Source organism: Aythya ferina (genome assembly GCF_964211825.1).
Source record: "Aythya ferina genome assembly, chromosome: 4".
NCBI classification, from domain to species: domain Eukaryota; kingdom Metazoa; phylum Chordata; class Aves; order Anseriformes; family Anatidae; genus Aythya; species Aythya ferina.
This window is the reverse complement of record NC_140300.1, coordinates 70,299,869-70,323,766: the sequence shown is the minus strand read 5'-3', so window position 1 is coordinate 70,323,766 and position 23,898 is coordinate 70,299,869. Positions and strand designations below refer to the sequence as shown.

The following is a 23,898-nucleotide window of genomic DNA, read 5'->3' as shown; positions in this document are numbered from 1 at the left end:
TGGGGAAAGCAGGTATGAGACTGTCTATTTGTCCTGGGCTTTTAGATTCCCTTTAATTTAATTATCACATAGGAGTATCTTCATGTTTGAGATAGCTGTGAATTGTTTGTTATCTTTAGGTAAGTAGATCAGCTAGGATTAGGACACCTCTGACTTGTTACAAGTTCTTGTGAGAGCCATCAGATGATCTTAATGAGCTTCACTAATTTCAAACAGCTTTTAACACATTGCTTTGCAAAGCCTTTCTAGGCAGCCCCTGATATGATCCCTCCCTTGCAAAATGCTTTTACCAACAGCCCCCGTGGCTGCTGTTCCCTTTAGCCACCTCTGCATCACTTCAATGTCCATTTCTGCAGGCAGCTGTGGTACCAGCAGACAATCTTTGCTCTCTATAAGCTAATGGCTTTGCCACCCGCGAAGCAAAGGCGACATTTTTAGACCTGATCTCTCAGAAAATCCTTCCCTAAGCCCATATTTACCTCAGAAGTATAGTAAGGTTAATGGCCTCAGAAGAAATGAGTGAAAGCTCCTGGTCTTTCCTTTTGCCCTCATTCTGAAGAGGCACAAGTGGCCATTTAAATGCCTCCCGAGTCGCTTCCTAAAGGTGAAGTGATCTTTTTCTTACCAACTCTAGCAAAAGTCAATGACAACTGTGGGTACCATTGTCAAAACAACCAATTATGAATACCCCACTGCGAGATCTATTTTTTATATTATAATTGCTCACTTAAGAGCTTGCTAAACTTTGAACTGGCAGTTAAGACAAATTAGAAGTTGTACTGTAAATATATTTCTACCACACAGTGTTTAGCTCCTTTACCTGAAGCTTTGTGTTATACACAGTAGCAAGATGCTGCAACCTTGTGAAAGGACACATGACTTCAGCAGGAAGAGCATTCAGGGACTTGCAAGCACATCCCACTGAATTTGGGAAAATTACTGGAACTTTTATCAGCTGGGAAATTTGAACAACTGATGTATTTCAGCTAAATATGTAGACAAGTGAAGAAAAGTAGTAGTTAATGGGATAAGTAGAAGGGCACAGCTTGTAACCAGTCTTTTGATGAAGAACATTAGCAGAGAAAAGCTGCTGTAATTTTGCAACTGCCCTGAGAAGTAGAGAGCTGTTCATAAGCAGGAAGGAAACGGTACAGAGCCCATGACCAAGCGGCTTATTTTTAAGCGCATGAAGGCAACTTCAACTTTCCACCAACTTTGAAACCATTGCTTGCTCTTAAAAGCTTTAGCTGACATCCACAAGGTGAAGAGGGGGTTGCTGTTTTGTCCTGTCAAAATCCCTTCTCCACTCTTCTCTGCAGGGCATTCTGCGACACCTCAGCTACAGAACAGAGCACAAAATCTGTTATTGCTGCATTGTAGCACTGCCTCAGCCTGCGGGAATTTTCATAAAATTGCAGCAAGCAAACAGAACACCTACAGTTACATTTCTGCAGGTTTTTTTAAGGCATCCTGCTTTTATTTCTGAAATTACTGATACAGGACATTGCTTCTTTTAGCAATTTAAACAGGCATTTAGGAAGATTTCTACAGTGTCAGTATCAATTAAACAAAAAAGCGCTTATAGCTCCTCTCGTTTCCCCTCTCCCAGTCTGTCTTTCCTCCTGTTGTTTTACTAGCAGCTGGGAACCCAATCCCATTCTTTTGGGACTGATGTTTCTGCTTGATAGAAAGAATTAGAGAAATCAGGATACGATTTGTTATGTTGCTAGCACTGTTAGGTGACAAAAAAAAAAAAAAAAAAAACACAACAGTATTTTCTACAAAACAAGTAATTCAGGATTTTTCATAAGCCTCAATATATGGGTTTAATCAGAACAATGGTAACAGATGACTTAAAAAAAGAAAAAAAGGAAAATTCACCAGTAGAGGAAAAAGACACACAGGTTTTCCTCAGTTAAGTTGTCTTCTTTGACCTCAGGAATCAACACATCAAGAACTCCCAAACTGAGAATTCAAAAATAGATTCAGAGCTTCACCAGCTCAAGAAGAACTTTGATCAGTTACTATGTTTTGTCTCGAGTCTTTTACCTCATTGTTCTCATCAGCACCACAAAAAATCCCACATGCCTTGGCTCTGTCTTTCAATTAATGCTGTGCTGTTAAACACTGTGCTGTTCCAGTGGCTTCTGCTCAGTCTATTAGCTTTCTCAGCTGATTGGGCTTCTGATACTCTCCTTCAGAGGACTACAGAATAATCTCTTTGAATATCACTCATTCCTAAAACATTCTTCTCCTTGATAAGCTGAAAAAGTCTTTATCTTAATTCTTCTATACTGCTAGGAAGCAATATCCATGCACAATCCTAAATGTGTTATGACAATGTTCTTCTGAACATTGTACAATCCATCGTTTTAACTTTGGATGATTTTCAGCTGAACAAAACATACACAACAAAAATAAATAAATTAAAACAAGAAAGAGACAGTTCAAGTCTGAAATGTGCACTTCATTTCTGACAATTTTTTACACATACAGCAGTCCCAACAATATTCTGCTGGTAGAGACTCCTGCTTTTCTTTTTGGATACTACAGTAACTATTACAATGGGATGCTTCATCAAAAGCAACCAACTGAAACCCATCTTATCCGTGGGTTATCACTGGAGATCCCGGTCTTTTAAAAACAAGCAAACAAAAAACACACACACACCAAAACCACCACATACAGCATGATTTCCCTCTTCCAATATTTCAAAAATCAATTTCATTTTAGTAATACTGACAAACTTAAAAGCAGGTCAAACAACAACTAAAGATAGCGTCGTCATTGCCTCCATGTAGGCTGAGCTGCAATTTTCTTCCTGCCAGTAACCCAGCAAGTCAGCTTCCACACAGGAAGAACGTTACATACAAGTTGAAGTGCTTGCAGGACTGCAGCCCCAGGCTTTCATATTACCAGAGTCTCCATAAGGCATGATGTGTTGCTCAAACAATTCTCTTTACTTTGATGGCATGAAATTCAAGTTTCTAGAATATGAATTTGTGATCCACGGTGTCATCTGAAAAACCTCCCTTACCAGAAATCATTATATCCCATGATATACCTATCTTAAGGAGGTGGAGTTGTTCTGTTAGATATTATGGTCACACAGCAATTTCATCATGACACCTTGCTTTTTGATTAGTATTTCAAAAAAGATGGGAATACTAAAAATGTTCTAGTTGAGTTTACCCCGGGGAAATAACAATGGATGGTTTTATCGTAAGCACGTCTTACTTACAGGCAATGCTTGCATGTGCGTGTTACTATAAAGGCAGGTAATCATCCACATTAGTGAGACATATTACATTGACATAACACATGTTTAAAAGTACATATGTTAATATGTTAAAAATACATAACATCCACTGACAAATCATGCTAAACAAGGAACTACACACAGGTGCTCCAACTGAAGTTAAGTCTCCAGCTTAATTTGAATAAATGGAAGCTGAAAGACAAGTAAGCAGCTTCAGAATTTGCAAGAAAAAAATATCTATAAATATAATAATGTATGCACATGATAGGAAATATGCAGTAAGAGCTACAGTAACATCATGTACATACTTCGGTTCTTATCACCTGGATGGATGAAGCTGTATGTTCTGTACAGAGCTTTTGCTGAACCTATGCATTGAAGAATGAATTCTAGAGTGAATTCTAAAAGATTTTTAGTTGAGAGGATTATTCAGGCATATTTGTAATAGAGGTCCTGAAAGTAAAATAGTGAAGGAGTCGATCTTTTGCACCCTTACTGTCCATCTTTACCTTGCCAGCCTGGACACCAAGCTCTCAAAAGTCTGTTGATTTCATGCTCTAAACTATCAGTAATACAGCCAAGAATCCCCTAAAGAAACATGCACTTCTCCTATTGGATTTCATATTTAGCTTTGTAGTCCTAAATTTTTTATTCACACAGCTGTACACTTTGTGAGAAGTCAAACCAAGCAATTCTTCAGTTATCCAATAAAACTAATCACGTTATCTTCATTAGTTGTTCACTGAGTTCATACCGAGAACTCTCCAGTACAGCGATTTATCAGCTGTATCACAGTGTGCTATCTCTGAAGTTAAAATAAAGCATCAAAGGAAAACCAGAGTGGAAAAGGCTTCTCTTTTTCATGCCTCATGGGGCAAGTTTGGCCTGCTGTAGTCACACCAACAACTGGAGAGATGAAACGGCCTCCTAAGGATATGGCTAAAAAAAATGCATGTTTGTTACAGTGTTTAGGTTGAAAGAAATGCATCTGTACTTTGAAAGCATCTGGCTTCCAAGCAGCGCATCTTTGGGTAAAGGCATTATTATTAAGCTAGAGGTCTCACATTATTGTTAAGCTAGAGGAAAGTCAGATTAAGTACGGTCCATCAGATGACAGATTCACACAAAGCTGTCACAAGCTTTTGGAGGAAAATTACATAGTTCATAAAGCTTTATGAACTAAGTGTTTGATACCAAATCTAATCAGCAGCTCTACTTATTGAGTTCAACAGGCTTTGAAGCCTTCAGAAGCAAAGTCTGGAAGTTGGCAAGAACCCTCCAAGAATCACTTACAGGCAGTCACTGAGATGTTAAGTATTGGTGTTTGTATTCTGATGTGTCAACGTGCCTCTGTTCAGTCCAGCATGTCTCAACGCAAAGCATCTCTCCCCTGAAAACTGACAGCTGGAGTTCTGGCCTGTTTTGACCACTAGGGGAAAAAGCTGAAAATACAGCAATTATGAAATTAGGACCAATTCCTCCGCCCGTTCAGAGAGATAAGAGTAATTTATCTCAGTGCTAAAGAGCTTCTTGTCAATAGCTTCAATTCCTCCACAGAAGTATTTAATTAGTTTTCATTCTTTGACTTTTTCGCTCTGAAAAAATAAACATAAAAAATGGTACTTGGAAAAAAATGCTATAAAAACAGCAGAAAAAGGAGATGCTAGTCCTCTACTAGACATGAACATGTCTAATGCCTGCTTGGCGTGCTCTTACAGGGAATCAAAGACATACATTTAAATAGCTTTCAGGCAGAAGGGGGAGATCAGAGCCCTTGGCCTCCTACACTGAGTATTTCCAGCTCTGCAACCACAACCTCCTTTTATCAAGGATCTAAGCATCCAGCTCCGTGCTTTGTTACACCACACATCAAACCAGTTAATTTTAGGAAGGTCCCTACCTGGCTCAAGCTCACAAGCAGTCAGCTTGCTCTTGAATTGCACAGGCCTTTTGGCAAGGGATTACAGGTTCGTAAGCATTATTCCCGATATTCAAAGATGTGCCTAGCTCACCTTTTAGAATGCACGAGAAATCATATTTATCTGCTACAGGGGGATGAATTTCATCATAAAAGAAACCTTAGTCAAAACGAAAGGAAGCACGATAGTGGTCACAGTAGAGATTACCCTGAAAATTTGTTCTATTTGGTTATGAGAATTGTTACATTACACTCGAACACGGTGAGTTTATTTTCTCTCAAAACCACAGTCCGGTTACACAAAACCCGAGTCAGCCAACAACTTGAACACCTCTTTCTTAACTATTTCAGAAGGGAAACATACAGTTTCTTGGTAAAGCTGAGGTCCAACACACATCTGGAATAACATCATAATGATGTTTTCAAAACACAAACTAAATAATCAAACTTGATTTACTGCAATACAATCAGAACCCTTAGTTAATGAGTGGCTAATTCAAATGACCTTCCACTAAATGGTGGCTTCTGTTGGTACGCTACTGGATTGCACATACAGTGCCCCTACTTCATAGCCAAATCCTATTTTAACTCACTATAATTGTACTGTTAAATATACATATACACACACACGAAGAAAGTAATGAAAACCATTACGCAGAATTACTAAAATGAATGTAGATGCTTTGTTTTGTTATTTCAAACTTGGAGAGCACAAGGTTTGAGAGTATTGCAAAAAGATCAATTAGTAAAAATACATGCAAATATACACAGATAATGTACAGGCATCGTGTATGTCTCTTACTGTGTTTTCTCCAAGACTATAAATCTACTGAGCTGAGAAGTTGTTCATTTGTATTTAATCCAAAGCTGATTAAAAACATTCAGATTGACAACTCTAAATACACAGCACTGACTCAAGAAGTAATGTTTTACAGATTTTTTTTTTCCTCCAGTTTTTTGTTTGTTGGTTATGCTGTCCTTATCATGGATTCCTGCATTTACCAGTGGTCTTAAATATTTAAAGACTGTCATATTAACATTTATAAGTAATGACCAAAGCAGCAGCAACAAAATGAATGCATACAAGAAGGGACTCACTAGCTTGTTGATGGTGCTCTTCTTCACTCTGGGATATGTTGAATTCAGAAGTAATTATTTTGCTTTCCAATAACAAAGTCAGAACACTGTCCAGCTTCTCCACAGAAGAAAATCTGAAAGCCTGTTCAAAAGACAAATAAATAAAGTCAGCACATGTGTTGCATATGTATTTTTAACTTTATCCTCAGGTTGCTAGTGAATCAAATTATTCAGGCAGCATTATTACAAACTCAGCAAGACCAGCATAGCTTCTGAAAGTTACAGAAGAGGTATTATGATATACAAGGACCAGGATAACACAATACAACTGAAGAAAAAAAAAACAGAAATTATAATTTACAATGTTCATCTGTGACTAAAAGTTTCTGAAGGCCAGGTAAGGACAGGAAGATTTGTATTTATGTATTCTTGATTTAGATACGACTATGTTGTCTAATAATCAGGAGCTGCTCTAACAGATGCCAGGTACCAAAAAAATCCAAGGTCTCATTACAGCAGTAATTCAGGATGAGTTTAAAGAACACAGTAGCACTGTTACTGGAAAGCTTTACATTAAGATCATGCACTTTGCTAGGTAGGAAACAGCACCAATTCCATCAGCCGTTGGCCTGACACTGCTGCCAGATTAAGAAACTGATAGCAAGCAACCAGTCAGATGAGCTTCCTACCGAGTACTTTGTCTTTAGACAAGGGAAATCCTCATTGACTTCTATGAGATCATTTTTTGATTGCCTAATTCTTCCGGGACAAAAGGCCAAGACTCATTCCTAATGACTCTCAAGGTAGCCATAATTAAATACTTTTTTCCTTGGTGTGATGAGAGGTATGACTACAGGGGTTTGAATGGGTAAGGATGTTTTACTCTACGCACTATAAAGATAGTCTGATAGTCTGTGTTGCTCTGGGAACCAAAAGAAACTCAGCAAGAGCAGAACACTCTGGTTTACAAACAACCATATAGCAGAAATTCCCCTACACAGAGAGTAAATGTATAGGCTGGCTGCTAAATGAACTAGATCCGAACTAATATTTTAAATTTCCTCTAAAGTGGCAAGGACATCCCATACACACTTTGCTTCCTATCTAGCCCTCACTGTTCAAAATAAAAATGAACAAAAAAAAATAAAAAAAAAGAAAGAAAACAAACATAGCAACACCTGTCTTTTACTTTTTGTTGAGAAATACCTGTGGAACAGTTTCACAGAGACCCATTCAGACTGTCTTGTAATACAAAAGCCAAATAGATACCCCACAGGCTCCTTTCAGCAAGCGCTCCAGGTAATCTGGCCTTCCAAGGTTCTCTGGAAAAAACAAGAGCAGAGGCAGGAACCTTTCCTTCCCCTTCTCATTTAGGCAGAAATCTCGGGGAGGAGTACCTTGGGAACGTATAGCTCTTACTTTGCACTTAAACAACCAAAGTGACCTGAGACAAAGCAGTATTTCTCAGTATGAGACAGAGCAAGTTCTTGAAATGCAGAGGGCACCCAATTTCGTGAACTTGCAGCGAAATTTTCAAGGTCACCAACAGCTGCACGCTTAACCACATCAAGCTGGTCAGTTTTTACAAGAGGTAAAACAAAAGGTCAGTTTTTACAAGACAGGCCAATTTCTGTCTCAGTGTCTGACCTCCCAAAGGGAACAAATTGAATTAGAGTTAGATTTGTCATGCTATAACAGGCCTGCCTTCCCACGACCAGCCCATCCATTTCTAGGAATTTGAAGGCAGGCACAACGTGCTTCTGATACAGTCATCACAGTGAGATTTGCTTCAAGTTTTCTGCCTCATTTTTTCCCCCTCTTTCTATGTGGATCTGAAACCTGAAGGCTCAAGCACATGATTTCTCAAGCCATCCTGTAAATGAAACCTTACTGACTAGCTTTGCTCTACTACTCCACAACAAAGGCATGCTAAGAAAATCTAGTTTAACTATTAAAAAATACCCATGTTAATGCGTTTCAGCTCATACACAGGAAAGCCTGTTCCACTAGTTACGTGAAGATATTAGCCGAAATAAGAATGACACAGAACCAGCAATGGGATCAGCCTGCACTCTGCAGCTAGCAGGGAAGAGCTCCGTACCAACACGAAGGTGATCTCCTCCAGGAAGGAATTCACTTTAGAGACTTTTACTTGACTTTACTGCCCCTTTCTGTTGCAGAATGCTCTCAGACGAAGCACACTGCATTTATGTATTCTGCTATACCCTATACAGCTCCCTATAGGCCTGGGGGAACTTCCTGAGACCCTCCCCCCCCACCACACACCTCAAATTAATGCTGAAAAGCCAGCAGGAATAGGACAGTATTTAAAGTTAGGCATGCTGCAAGGAAACGCTGAACCAGTGAGAAGTTTGTGAGAGCCCACATTTTAGAGAGAAAAAAAAAAAAAAAGATTTAAAGCCTGACAGAAAAGAAGTAAAAGCATGACTTCCTGCCTGTTTCCCCGTAGGCAAGTTCTTCTTTCCAGAAACCATTCAGAATTAAGCCACTAAGTTTCCAGGCAATACTTTTCCATCCATCATGCTCTCCCATTCAATCTTAGTCCTTCTGCAAGAATTACCAACTACCCCAGAGCTCATCCCCAGGAGCAAGCCCTTGTTCCCTACCTCCTCCCCGCCTCCTTTTCAGAGCAGCAGGACACAGAGGTGAGCACCAGAGAAGCCCCGAGTGCCGGCTGTCCATCACACCCGGGCATCACAACAATAACACGCATAAAAAGGAAAAGCCCAAGCACACATTTTGCTACTTTTGTGAACGAGGTGACCTACATTCTTTCATAGCTGCTAACAAAGCCCTGAAAATGTGTGCCGCTGAAGCAGCACGCAGACACTAAATTAACATACTTCTCACTGGCTTTAGCAGTACTAACAAGGTTACATTTACATAAAGATGAACTACTTCAGGAGTTTTTATCTATCAGATGCTCCTTTATATGCACTGCCATAGCTAGATCACTTCTGCCACACAGTATGGGCTAGGGTTAAAAAAAATAATAATAAATAAATCGCATTGGCATTTCTTACAACTTTAGCCACTGGTGGAATATGGAGAGATTTCATATTTAGGGGAAAGGAAGGAAACTTTTCAAAATGAGAGTTGCTGATGTGGCTTAGAAGATTGAAATATTAAAACCAGTTTCAAAGGAAGTATCTTAGGGGATCAGGTGAAGGCGCATACCTAATATCTCCCCATAAGGCATATAGCTATTTCTCGCAAGCTCTCACAGAAGAGGCTGCAGTTTATTTTCATTCTTCTTTTTTTTCAATATACTCTGTAACTGAAATCCTGTTTGATGACTCTGATATAAAAAAAAAAATCTCAAAAATCCTCAGAATCACATTATCCAACCCAAGTTTGTCACAAAAACTTTTTGACTCTCTCTGGATACTCTAAGTCACTCAAACTAACAGGAAGCTATTGATTTCAGTAATAAGGATATGACCCTACTTTCCATTTTTCTGCAATCCTAAGAAATGTGTACCAAGAAACCCCAACACTGAAAAATTGAATCGATAGTTGCATTTGGTAGAAAGTCTGAGAGAAAAATCAATACGGCATGTAAATCCAGGGGAATGTTGAAATGAAAAGCTGATGAAAAGTGAAAAATAAATAAATAAATAAATATATGAAAAAGTTTACTTGTGCATTATAAAAACTTTAAAATCAGTCAGGTTAGTACTTACAAGAGTTCCTTTAATGCAGAACTGTATGAAAGTGAAAGAACAAGCAATGAATGGCCTTTACCCCATGTTCAGCCCTATATGGTCTGACAGCAAGTTTGTTCAGAATTATAATACAGTTGTTATAACCCCAACTCTTCCTACTTTAATATAAATTTTCAGATTGTATTCCTTCAAAACTTTTGGAAAGAAACTCAATTAGTTTCTCCTCTATTTATTTTCTTACACTGTAAATACTTGCTTGGTTTCTTACTATGTCTTGCTAATGTTGCTAAATGCTTTTAGAAATGCAGACAAATACAGAGCAGAAAATGATCACGAGATGCAGCAAAGAATTTCATCCAAAACCATGATTTGTGAAAATCTTAGAATACATTTAATCTAAACTATGGCTAGTGTTAATCTTTAATTCCTCTCTAAAAATAAAAAGAGGAAGTTATAGGTGCAGGAGTCCCTTACTTCGCTGGCCTCCCGTTAATGCCTATGAATTGACCTGACCACCAGTGAAAGGAATGGACAGCTGTAAGCCTATTTATTTGTTGGGTTTGGTTTATCTGTTTGGGTTTGCTGGGGGCCAAAGTAGAGAAGGGGACAATAGTCTTCATGTGGATATCATCTCCAAGTCACCACAAAGGCCACGAACACAATATACAATATAATGAAAGCATTTTACCAAAGCATTGTATCTTTGGTATGCATTACTGTAGCGATTTCCTTTCATCAGAGAATTTTAATAAGGATTGCAAGCATTTGTGAAAATCTTGAACTTTTCTTTGAACCACAGAATGATATTGCTTTGATCAATAATTGCTGTAAGCTTTTCTATTTTACTTTAATTTTGTTTTCCATTGTGTTTGATTGTTACTTTGCATAGATAAACCACTGTTGCCCCAGGATACTTTTGCAAATAAGCTGATAGTCTCAAAGGTTTTAATTATCCTGGTTAAATAAAAGTTACTACTACTCCTGCTACTTGATGGGAATTCTAATTAGTACCAAGGCTGTTCTGTTTTTCTTCGTGTGAACACATTTAAGATTAAGTTAAATCATGTTCTGTAAATTGTAGTTTTACAATATATCTTACTGCCATTAAATCAGGTTCACATGAAAGCTTATAAGTATTTTAAAAGTTTGTGGAAATGGCTCAGCTCCCCAGCCAGTTAACATACCTCACTCCGTGGCCCAGTGGGTACCATTAAAAAATGCAATGACAAATCTTCCAACACATGCACACTTACAAAAGAGTTACCATCAGCATACTTTCTTACACAGCAGTCATCGTATTGTGCGGATTGTGCAGCTTGCTTGATTATGAACATTTTCTCATGACTGATTTTCCAGTTGCCAACACACTAACATTAAGTTCACGGCACTGAGTGCCTGCTCAGTTAAAAGCTTGCTTATTACCCAGATGAGTAAAGGCAAGCAAACTGTTAAACACAGCTGATAGCCAAAACACTACAGCTGTATTTCCTGGTGCTACTGCTCTGCACAGAAATATTTTTGCATTTGTATATAATTTGAATTGCATGTGTCTTACTAAATATTAAGCATGCTGGTTAAATGAGGGGTCAGACTCCTGAATAACACAAAGAGATCTCCATTAGAAATAGCAGGTGTGTTGTAGGTATCTAGGTTACGACATTAGTTATATTTTTTAATCATAATACATTTCCTATGCATAACATTTTAAATAAAACCTGTTAGAAACTTACTTCCAAGTCCTTCTAACGATGGATATTACAGAGATTTTAAGAATGCACTTGTATTTAAAGTTACACTGTTTTTTCTTGTGCAATGGCTTGTTTGGTTAGAACAAAAGTGAAATGTATTTGGAAACAATCTGCCCCCATCCTGAACTGAATACAAATAACACAATACATCATTTTTTATTAATCCTTTTTTTTTATGTTTATAATGCCTTAGGTGGTAGATAAGGTAGATTTGTCACAGGAAAATGAGACTGTCTGTGCTGGAAACAGAGACTATTATTTTTGTTCTGGCTTTGCAATTACAATATAGACATCATGACAAGTCTACTCTGGCTACCCACCATTCAACAAATGATACTTGAGGTTCTGTCCCTTCTTAATAAATGTTTTCTTTTCTTATTATTTTGTATGTGCCATCGGCAAAGGACGTTGCAGAGTACTGCAGTCTGTTGTGCTGATTTGAAATCCAGCTCAAAATCTGAATTCTTCTAAATATATGCAAAGAATCTGCATGGCAACCAGCAAACCACATGAATGATAATTCAGCAGCTGTAAATGGACTCTGCTTGAATAGCAACCTGCCTTTTTCTGTACCAGCTATGCCAGAAAAAAATCCCACTTACTGGTGAATGAATAATAATCGTCCAAATACAATGTGACTTAACATGACTTGTTTCTATTGGCTTTAGAACATACTCAAAGGAAGACTTTTCAAGGGAGACAGACATCACTACTATTTGTTATTATTTTCATCCTCTGTAATGTAGGATGTTGTTCATTGGGCATATACAGCACCAAGGATGTTTATATCACTCTAAATGAAAACCAAAAAAAGGAGAGAAAATCTGTTTTCACTTGCCTGACTTGCTCACAACGAGGTATCTCAAAGACGGGCCTCTTTAATCCTGAGCCTATTATTGAGCCATTATTCATTACTACGCAATCAAAACAAAGTCTTTACAGCATGGCGTATGTTTTCTTAGCTCATATTGGCACTTACATTTTATTTTATTTTTCATTAACTTAATGCAGAAGTCAACTTACCTGACAAGCAAAAGCTATTGGGTCAGCCACTTTCTGAAACACGCGCTCAATCTCTTCTAGTGCAGTATAATACTCGATCTGTGCTGTGGTCTTAATGACTCCTCCACAGTAGACATTTATATACACAGGGCCAGCAGGAAAATCTTATAAAACACAAATCAGAACAGTAGCTGAAAATATTTTGCAATCCCAGGCCAGACATCTCAGGGAATGAGTAAAAGAGCAGAGGAAAATACCACAGAAAATGCATAAGATGTGATGAATTGATTGGATTTGCATTTCACAGATGATTTAGTGTAGGCAGTTCTGTATGCAGGTCTTTCAATCTAACATTAAAAAGCTGACAAAAGAAAATACATATCTGTAAATCCGTATGAAACAAAGCTACTGTGTTGCTTCATGTTAGAAAGGAGGTGAAAACTGTATACTTCCAATTTCCAACTTCCCTTTGATGGACTGATGACCTATAATCAGCTCCCTTATGTCTACAAATTAAGGAAAAGTTCATTTATTACAAATTGCTATTCATCTTTTGAAACATTTTCTTAATTGCAGGCAAGGTTCTCAAAATTGGACTTGAACTAGACTGCAGGAATTGCAGTATAATTACCTCCATTCCAGTTGTTTACCTAGTAAAAGCAAAGGAAAGAGGCATTTGTACAGCCTGTTACTTAAGTATGAGTTGCTCTGTGTATGCAGCATGAGCCCTCTCTATGAGCTCATTTTATAATTCATTAGTATTCATGGTGCCAGGCATCCTGCTGTACCATACCAGCACTAGCACAGTTTTCTTACAATTCCAACTCTGCCCACTACAGAACGATAAAAACGGGCAGCCCTGCAAATGGAGAAGAGTAATAGGGCCAAAGAAACTAAATGAATAGAATATTAACTTAAATGGAAAGCTGCCCAAACCTTTTTTTCCCCCGTTTTTCTTATAATGTTAGATCAGCTAGATCCTTATTATAAAAAAGGTATTCCCAAACTTCAACTTCTTCAGGTTTTGTAACAAGGATTATAGAGAAATGTTTCAAAAACAAAAGTGTTTCAGAAATGAAATTAAACTGCAGGTCTCTACCACATTTTTCATCATATTTCATTTACTGTTCCCAATTTATTTCTGCATCCATTATTGGATCCTCCCTGTGATTAACAATGATCTTACAGAATCATTCTGGAAGAATCCTTTAAGACCTGAGAACAAGGATTTAAGCTTTCCTCCTCTGAAATCCAGTTACTGATGAAAATTTCCTGTTGGCGATGTATTTCCCATTCATGTCTCTAAAAACAGACTCTCTGCACCATCACAGCAGTAAAGAACTCACAGGGCACATGGACCGTGGTCAGGATGAAAAATCAGGCCACAATTACTCCAAAATAGTGCCAAGAAGCCTGTAGCTCTAAGAGAGCTGTAGCCTACATATATATTTTTCTTCCTAATGCAGCCTAAATATATAATTTTCTTCCTACCTAAAGTTATATTGCAATGGTCATAAAATAAAATATTATGCAAGTTCCTTTGGGAATATACAGCATGCAACAGAATGGCAAGCTACACTCTGAATGCCTAGGTCGTAACTGTTTTAACTTGTAACTCTCATTAAGTGCTTGGGAACAAGCGTGACCCTTAAATTGGCACTGTAGATCTCCTAAGATAAAATGCTGTGTTTTTTTCCTTTGTTTATCATGTTCCAGGCAAAACAGGGAAATATGGCAAGTAAAATTATGTATGGAGCAGTTGAAAAAAAATCATTATAAACCAGCCGATCTGAGTGACACAGAGAAATGGCATGGACATGAAAAAAAGAACAAAGAAAAATATTTCCTATGTCAGTAAGAATTATAGAGAGGAGTATAACCAAAGTTACTGCATTAGATATAAAATGAAACATTTTACTAATAGGGTAATAAGAAAAGAATATTAGCTTTCCATTTTATGGCAGTGTTTTTGAAGAATGTTAATCTGTGACTAATCAATGACATTTTAAGACTGCCACATGCCATTTAACCACACAAAAACAACCTAATAGAGCCTAGCTTCCCATAAATCACAAGGCCTTGCTTCTCTGCATTATTAATAAATGTTCTGTATGCAAAACCCATGTACAGGAAACACCTACAAAGCAGTGGGAAGTGAAACTACTTATCAGAAAAAGCGAAGGGAGTCCAAAATTCTCTCCTTACTTAAAGGTAAAGAATTTTTTTTCTTACCTAAGGCTTTCATATACTTGACCTTCTTATTCCAAGAGGCTGGCTGTGTCCTAATTCGTTGATTATCTGCTATGAATTCAATTTCAAAAGTTTCATCATCTATTTCATCTTTCAACAAAATGAATATTTCACCAGGGTTCTATAAAATTAAAATATGTTCCCATTAGTCAGTCTTTCATAAAATTATACTGAAAGCATAAAATGCAAATTAAAACATAAGTTGGAAGGAAAGTTCCTTTACCAATAAGTTCACACAAAAAACATCACAACACCAAAACATGATGCCAGCTCAGTGTTATCCTTCAGTATTTTACAAAGAGTAAATGAGAAAATTAATGTAGTACTTCAAATTCAGCTTACCTACCAATGTTCTAAAGCAGTATTTTAAATGCATATGTAGGTGTAGTGCTACTTCTTCTACAGCTATTCTACCGTACAGTCTAGAAAAACAACATTCAGCCATGTAAGAAGAACCTACAATACCTAAAACTCATTTAAACTCTTACAATGAGCTGACAGTAAAGTAAGACAGAAGCAGCAAGTAACCCGAGACAACAGCCCTCTACTGCCTCCTGAACTGAAGTGTTGTTATTGTATGTATAGGATATGGCATAAATGGTACGTATCAAAATAAAACATCTCTTTTATTACTTGATATTCAGTTGGTAATCTGCCCCCAGGGGCTAACATATGGGCAAGCCTGCTGAAACACAGCAAGCAAAATATGTGACATTTCAACTGCAACCTCCATATCTGACCACAGCCACCCAATTACATGAAGGAATGCAGCACTGGATAATGTATTTCCCCTGTTTACATTTTCACGTATTTTCTCGCAGCAACCCTGATCAAAACCAAACACACATGAACGTTTGTGTCCATCGGACGTGCATGCAGATATGTATACAAAAATATTTCTGATTTCAATTTAAAATTAGGCAAGGCATATGCTCACACAATCCCTCATTGTATAACTCACGCAGTATGGGTACATATATATGTGCCCATCGTGGATTCTTCACAAGAGGCTCTCTGTATCTCCAGAAGTCACTGACTATGTGCTCCCTCTCAACTACAAGGTCCTCGTGACAGTGACATCTCTACCCAAGCTGACAAATAATTCTCATAGAAATAAAATCCCTCAGAGGCTGTCTCAAAACTATTTTACTTGCAAATCTTCTGTCTGCAGTATGGATATGACACAAAGACAAAATAAATCCGATTGCAGTCTTCATACACTTTCATTTTGGCCCCTTATCTGAGATTTGTTTTCAAAACTGATACAGTATGAATGAGACTGCAGCAGAGAAAGAAGAACACTGACTGTTATCCTGAAGATTTCAGCATCCAAAAACCTTACCTCACATGATATTCTTTCTGGAAGCACCAATACCGACTGCTCATTAGCTTCTAATGTTTCAGACAGTACTTCTGGTTCAAAATTGAGATCTGCTTTTTCTGGAGCTCCCCTGGTATCTGGTAAGTTAAAATCACAGCTGCTCTGGTCATCTGAAATAAATAAGGCGAAGTGAGGACATTGTTAATCACTCCAGATCAATAAAACACGGCAATGATTTGGTTTAAAACATACTAGAGAATTTGCACAGCATTTAGTCACATTAAGGGCACTGTGTGAAAGCTTGGCAAAATTCCCCTTAATTTAAATTTTGATCAGAGGTGAGCTTTTCCCCTCTGATCAAGAGCTTGCCTCTGTAGTTCTGGTCCTGCAACCTTTCTTTCCATGAACAGGAAGCTCATGTGCTTCATCTCACTAGGGTCAAAGCAGACACGGCCTTTAGACCAAAATCACTGCGATATCCGAGGTTGAAGAGAAGAGCCACTTTTGCTGTCTCAGTAAAAGAAACTCTCTTGCTGATAGCAAGGAAGGATTGGTGAGGACAGGGATGCATGGGACCACGTAACCACAACAGCAGACACGCATTTCCTTGACACTGAGACTCCATAGCCTTTGCCCTCCTTCATGAACAAAAAGATGGCCCCAAAGGCTTACATATTTTGCGTAGGATAGTCTGGGTTTGGATGTGCTACACCAATCACACAGGCAGCTTGTGACCGATTTCTTTTCTGTTTCCACTGTACCAGGAAAGGCCCAAGAGCCACAGTGAATCCTTCACCAAATCACCGAGCTTTAATGAGGAAATATAAAAGAATTGACAACTGCATCTGCAGAGCTCTGACTAAGCCCGTGTTTTAGCAAGGCTATTCCTCACACCTGCTGCTTCTCAGCTGTATCATTACTGCTCGGCTCCAGACACTCTATTACCCTGTACAAAACACTCTTGCCACCCATCTCAAAGGACTGCAGCAGCTCTTCATCACGCAAGATTACCCGGCATATCGCAGACACCTAGTTAGATTAATGACAACATCCCAAGCAGCTCAGAGTTAAAAATCCTGACTGGCTGGTGAGACAATATCCTGAGAGATATCAACAGGATCTTGTATTACTCTAAATTACGGAACATCCACAGCCAATTACATTCTGGGACACAAATAACTTTTCGGGCACATCTTTGCCTTTTAAATGGATGTGGAATTAATATAAATTTGTGACGGGCAGCATACAGAACAGTAGCAATTTGCCTCTGCTCAAACAAATACCAAAGGCATTTTTACTTCTTTCCAGAAGTACTCAAGTCACGGAGGTACCCAAACCACACAGCACTCCTGAGTAGCACACAACTCTTTCCATTCAGCATCAGTGCTGGTAATTTACAATTAGTTTTCCCAGTTCTCGCTTGCCTTTATTTCCCCAGATGTCTCACTCTCTCTGATACAGAATGTTCCCTCTCCTTACCAACCTTGCTTTGCTTCTGAAGGCACGGATTTTAATAAATTTCTTCTATAATAAATGCAAGCGCTCAGCAAAGTTATGCTGGCGAATGTAGTACAGAAACTTTGGTATGCAGCGCCTGATGGAGAACGCGTTTTGGAGATGTGTTTTGATTTCTAAAGAGGTCTCAGAAGAAAAAAAAAAAAAAAAAAAAGTATCATTTGTCCACGTTTTGTTGAGGAAGCTAAAGGTTCTGTGAACATCTATGGTGGGCGGTTCAGTGTTCATCACCAGCTATTAAAATTTCCCCAGCCTACTCCTGCTTATATCATCATGCCTTTAGTGCAAACTAATTCGCAATGCAAGTGCTGAATTCAGCGCAGATTGGTAAAATTACACGGAGCCCATGTGTAGACGCACTTCCCTGAATTGAAGTAGTTCTCATTGCCTTTGCTTGGGTTTATTTTGAAAGTCAAATAAACTAAACTGAGTAAAGACTATACTGAAAGAGAATCCATGCAGTTTAGCTAATCCAGCTGAAAAAATAAGTTAATTTCTCTGATTATCATGGTAGAGACTAGACTTTATTCAGCATTGCCTTCAAGGCCTGAACCCTTGCAGGGGAGAACAGTTTTTGCTTTGTGTGCCTAGGATGCCGTATACCCACAGCATGTACCTCAGGAATATTCTACGTTGAGATTTTAAGTCACTCATAAATCTTCCGCTAACACACAGAGAATTAGCTTCAAAAGGCAACTCATAGGAGGTGCATGCTTCTTCTGAAAAATCTTCTGCCACGTTATGCAAAGGAGCCTTGCAAAGACAAGAACCATTTCATTATCAGCCAGACAGAGTGAAAGGGCTGAATAATAAATCTGGTAGGCACTGGATTCATAGGTGCCAGCTTCCTGTCATTTATCATTCTTCAAGGATTGTGTGGACACATCCTAATCGATGTGAAGTTCGTGATAACTGTATTTCTACAGCCTGCGCTCTACTTATCAAAGGTGATAGCCGTTGCTTCCACCTTTTAACGTCCGCAATAATTCATCTAGCAAGGTCAATACTAGTGCTATCAATTTGATTCAAATTAGGATAACGTTTTCCTCCTGCATTAACTGCTCTTCATATTTTTATTATGCGCACTGACTTACATTATCAGGACTGCAGCCCAGCCAAAATTAGGACTGCACTGCTCTAGAGTTTACACAAATTATTAAGAAATGTGGCTCTCACATCACAGACTTTGATATTAAATAGAATGAGGGATTCCCCTGTTGACTGTGAAAAGTGGTTAGCAATTTATTAGCTAAAAACGATCACGCAAGACCTCTTCCAGTAAATGTCAAGTCTCTATTATATATGTATCAATGAAAATGATCTACAGCAGTCTAAGAATAAGAAGGATTTATATCATATATCATACCACCTTATATTTAGTGAGCAAACTCCAGAACCACCATTTCCAGCACTCAGACTCCTACGAGCAGCTGCATGCTACCTAGCCTAAAATGGCATGGAACAACCAAGCGAAGTGTTAGTTACAGATGCTGAACAAGCAATACCCCAGGAATTAAGCAAACTACGGGCTGGTGGCAGTAGCTAAAGCAATATGGTTCATAAGGGTTTAATATCACGGTGATAATATTCTGCTAAAACAGATGGAGCATATGTATAGACATCTTTTGTGTTTGCTGTGGGCAGAAGGTGTTATTTGCTATACGGGTCTTCTGTACAATTGAATTTTGGACATCTTCAATGTTAATCCTCTTCATGGTCTTGCATTTAACCAGGAAGTGATGGCTAGGGAGCCTCATCAATTGTTAAGGCTTTAAGAAAAAAAAATAAAATCATTTAACAAGAATTTAGAACTGGAGGCAAAGATTATCTTAAAAGAAACATAAAAGGAACGTCATTATAATCCTAAAATATCTAAGAGAGTGGATATATTAAAGGGTAGGTGTAGCTTGGTGAATGTGTTCTTTTAACTTTTTACATTAGTGACCTATCTGTGAGGTTCTTCAAATGGAGCAGTAATGATTAAAATAATGGATGACTAAAAATGGATCCTTTCTCGTAGGGTCAAAATATAAGAAGTTATTGTTAATAACTAATGATGTTTAGACAGCACTACGAGCTAGAAGCTAAAAAGAAACCAAACCCTACAACAGTCTTCCATTGACTATTTGGGGTACTCCTGCTGGGAATTATCATCTGTTATAGAGGGCAATGCTCCACCTCCTTTGGGCTGTTTTTGTTGGCTTGCTTTTGACGAATATCTATCACTGATCACCACACAGAAAAGACTGATCTTAATTTAAAGATGTTATTTAAATAATCAAATATTTTACCTCAAATTACTGTGGCAGTTATTCCTTTAATTGGGTGGGGTGCTGATGTTTTCAGTTTTACCTCAATCTTTCATCTTAGGTCACATAACTTCAGAACATCAATTTGGTAGATTTTACACAAAAAGTTTTGGATAGCATTACGGCTTCCAATTCCACCTTTTTATCTGAATTCATGAAATGACTTGGAAATTGCATTCCTTTGCATGAATTGCAATTTTCATGAAGCCCTTCTAGTCTCTTGTGCATTCAACAGCTAATGCCTAGCCGAGGCTTCTGAACAACTTCCCCATCACATCCGACCTCCTCCAAAAAAAGAATTGTAAATATCCTCTTTAGCTTTTCCTATTGCAGTCTACATGTGGGTTATAAATTGTCTGTCTTTGATTACTTGCTACATGTTTTGAGTCAACAATGTACGCGACAGATTTGGGGTAATAAAAATAGCAGAAAACAAACTTATAAAAGATTTATATGTTTTCTAAGGTTACTCATGGATTGAGTTTCACAGCCAAAATTTAGTTGGCTTTACAAAAGCAAAAATCCTGCTAGCTTTATGATTTTCAGTCCTTCTTTAGGTCTTGCTAAAGCAATGCCAGCTGAAGAAAAGAAACTGCCTTGAAGAAGGTCCTCATGCATCCCTAGATCACACAACAAATAAGAGGAGGGAAAATAAGGGGCAAATCGGCTCAGACATGACAAGGAATGGAAAGGTGATTAAGCACATATGGCCAACTTGCCACGCAAAAGAAAAGACGGGGTGTTTTTAATCAAAAGATTAAAGTGAAGAAGATGACGAAAGAGCATTTCAGTCAGATTCAGCAAATTGTTGAGGCATGATCAGAGTGGGATCACTCCCTAGCATGATGTGAGGTACAGGCAGTGGCTGTCCCACTTTGTTCTGTGAGGTATAGCTAAAGAGAGGCTCATGTAAAACTGGCTGCCCTTCAGTTCAAAATCTTGAAGTCAATCACATATAAGCACTCATCAGAGACGAGGACTGAAAGTAGAGCCAAAGACACACACACAAAGGCAACCTCCTAAATGCAGAAAAATGAGGAAAAGGACGAGTTGCAGCAGAGTGGCAATCAAAGCCAGCTTCTAACCACAAGGGTTGCTCTAGAGAAGACCTGAGAAAGGCTGTAAGAAACATGGCAGCAGCAAACATCCACCATGCTGGGCTTGCCATTCAGCAAATCTATCTTACTCAGCATGAACTTGGGATTTAGTCATCTTTACCATAAGTCTTTGCCAAGATATAATTTCAAAGCAAATCTCCTCTTCTATACTCTGTTGAAAAGTCTTATTTTACTGATGGTGAGAGAAGCCTTGGGAACTGAAAGGTTTCTAAAATCCCAGAAAATGATTAAACATGCTCAAACATACAAACATCTGACTTAATTTCTTCCATTTGTTTTCTGTTATGTATAAATTCCAGACCAACGTAAATGCATTCGTTACTGAACGAGTGCTAAATAACATTTCTCTCTATGCTGAATCATACATCTTTTGTAAAATACTTTGGCAGTTATCTTTGTTTTTCTCAAAATCATTCGCAGTCCCAGTTTCTGCTTCCATGGTTGAGTTCTTCTGTCAAAAACAGTAGCTTTCTGTGAGTTGGCCTATTTTGCCCATGTCTCCAAAATGGTTGTTACTTTATTTATAGCGAACAATTTTTCTTGCAAATAAGCATCAAACTGACAGCTTCCTTAAAAGCTACGAGGAACAGCATTTTCTTTTCTGAGAATTCAGACGATGTTCATGTTATATTAGCAATGGATGGTGCTGCAATCTTCATTCACGCCTATTTCTCACCCACAGCATAGTGTTCCCCCCACATCTATTGTTTTCTGCTTCACTATGTACATGCAGGCAAAGACTGATTTGATTGCAAAGGTGCGTACCCACCTTTTCTGTATTAATCAGGCATGGTTTTGTACATAATTTACCACTCTGATGTAGTTGTAGCCTAATGGAGCCAGCATAAAAGCATCGAAACAACGTAAAAGTCATTGTATGTGTATCCAGATTGGAAGAGGGGTACAAACGGAAAAAATCTCACCTTCAAAAAAAACACCTAGAACTTCAAAAAGCAATTTACTATGAATTTCTCAATACTTCTTACTTAAGAAATAATTTGCATGAAATTGCAGGTGTTTGTTCCTATACGTACTTTCATATGACTTTAACTGCAGATTCAGAGGCAATCCAAAGTTAAAACGACTAACTAGCTCCCAACTTGTCTGTGGCCTGGAAAAAAAGATTTGATAAACTCATTAATCCGTGTTTTGGTTCCAGTGTATGCATTTAGATTAGAGATTAGAGGTTTTTCTCTCCGTGTATATCACATTTTCTGCAATCAAATCCATGATTTTCAGCTGTAGCAGCAGCACGAAGAATACAACCGCTCTGCTTAGCTTTAGACACACAGAAAGACTTTCCCAAAGTTTCTAAGCTACAAGGCATGCCAATTAGTTTGGAAATAATAACTACTTGCCTGAGGTCATTCAGGTGTGGAGCAGAACTGCTGATGGAGCCCAAGCCTGTTATTTCCAGATTCTACACTGCAGGTGCTTCCTTCCTGAGTCTTCTCCTGGGATAGGCAAACTGAAACCTGGCCCTCTGTGAGCACCAGCAGTTCTCAGATATTAAAGCCTAACATTATTGAATTAATTCATAATTTAACGTTCTTAAAGAACCCATCTAGCTACTTCAGGGTTACTGGAGTTCTACCACAGTAAGAACATGGGCTTTTTGGTCCATTTCTCTGTGGTATCAGCACACACTTCACACTTTTTTTTTTTTTTTTCAGTAAAGGAGGATACAGCACCAAACACTGCCCCAAGCCCAAGACAGTTACAACAAGAATGACAGAGATGTTACTCTCCAGCTGCTGACTCAGATTTCAGGCCGAATCTTAAACATTTCACAAACACCATCCTCAAGGATCTAGCAGTGAACAGCCAAACTTTCCCCTTTTGACCACATCAGAAGCTATTCCCTTGACGAAGAATATCTTTTACAGCCATCGAGATTCAGTGACAAGGCAGAAAGGCCATGAAGTTTGATGTAACTGAATAGTTCTTTACCAACTGCACTGGGAGAGGTAGGGGGGAGAGACACGGGTAGCTGGCACCCTCAGCCTTCGACCTACAAGTACAGGATGTGGATCACGAACAGTATCCAACCACTGACACAAGACAATGTGCTCCACATCGCAGCATCCCTTAAATCAATCAGGTAACGGAAGCTAGCCTGGACTGCAGCAACTCGTTTATCAAACAGCATAACTTGCTCTGAGTGTGACAGCAGAGCTCCAATACCTGTGCAAGGCTCTTACCAATCCCTGAATGAGATTTATGGTGCTTTTCTTGACCTGTACGGCTCTAAGTTATATGGGATATGCCTGTCTAAGAGATCATGCGTCTCCCCATGCCATGCTGCCACAGTTTCAGTCAGCAGAAAGATTCCTACCAGAAATATTTGGTAATAAAGAAGAAGAAAAAAAAAGTGATTTGTCAGCAAGACCAACTCACCAGGGGACAGGCTGCTTTGCAATTTATTCCCACCTCTGGTTTGAAATAGCTAAAATCTATTGACCCCTATGACAGACTAAACAGCACACTGATTTCTCAGGAACACCATAAAGAGCAGTATTTTAGACACGTGTGCTTGGTTTCTAACTCTTGATTATTTTCCTTTTGTTAGGTTTATGAATATGAAAATAAACCTGAGGCCTTTACCTTTTAAGGTACCATCCTTGAATCCAGCACCCAGATGCCAGAATAAGCAGATTCTACTAAAAGAGGATTTCAGATAGCATTGTAAGAGCTA

General features: G+C 38.4%; 1 protein-coding gene across 8 annotated transcripts in view; it reads right to left on the bottom strand.

Annotated features, from left to right (window-relative positions):
- BANK1 (B cell scaffold protein with ankyrin repeats 1) overlaps positions 1–23,898 on the bottom strand; it is a 133,080-nt gene that overhangs the window by 78,618 nt on the left and 30,564 nt on the right. For all 8 annotated transcript variants that reach the window (XM_084519431.1, XM_084519432.1, XM_084519428.1 and 5 more), the window contains exons 4-7: positions 16,283–16,431; positions 14,923–15,061; positions 12,712–12,854; positions 6,276–6,396 (exon numbers count right to left, since the gene is read on the bottom strand). In XM_084519431.1, coding sequence (XP_084375557.1) covers positions 6,276–6,396; positions 12,712–12,854; positions 14,923–15,061; positions 16,283–16,431 — 552 coding nt within the window. The remainder of the gene's footprint in view (positions 1–6,275; positions 6,397–12,711; positions 12,855–14,922; positions 15,062–16,282; positions 16,432–23,898) is intronic.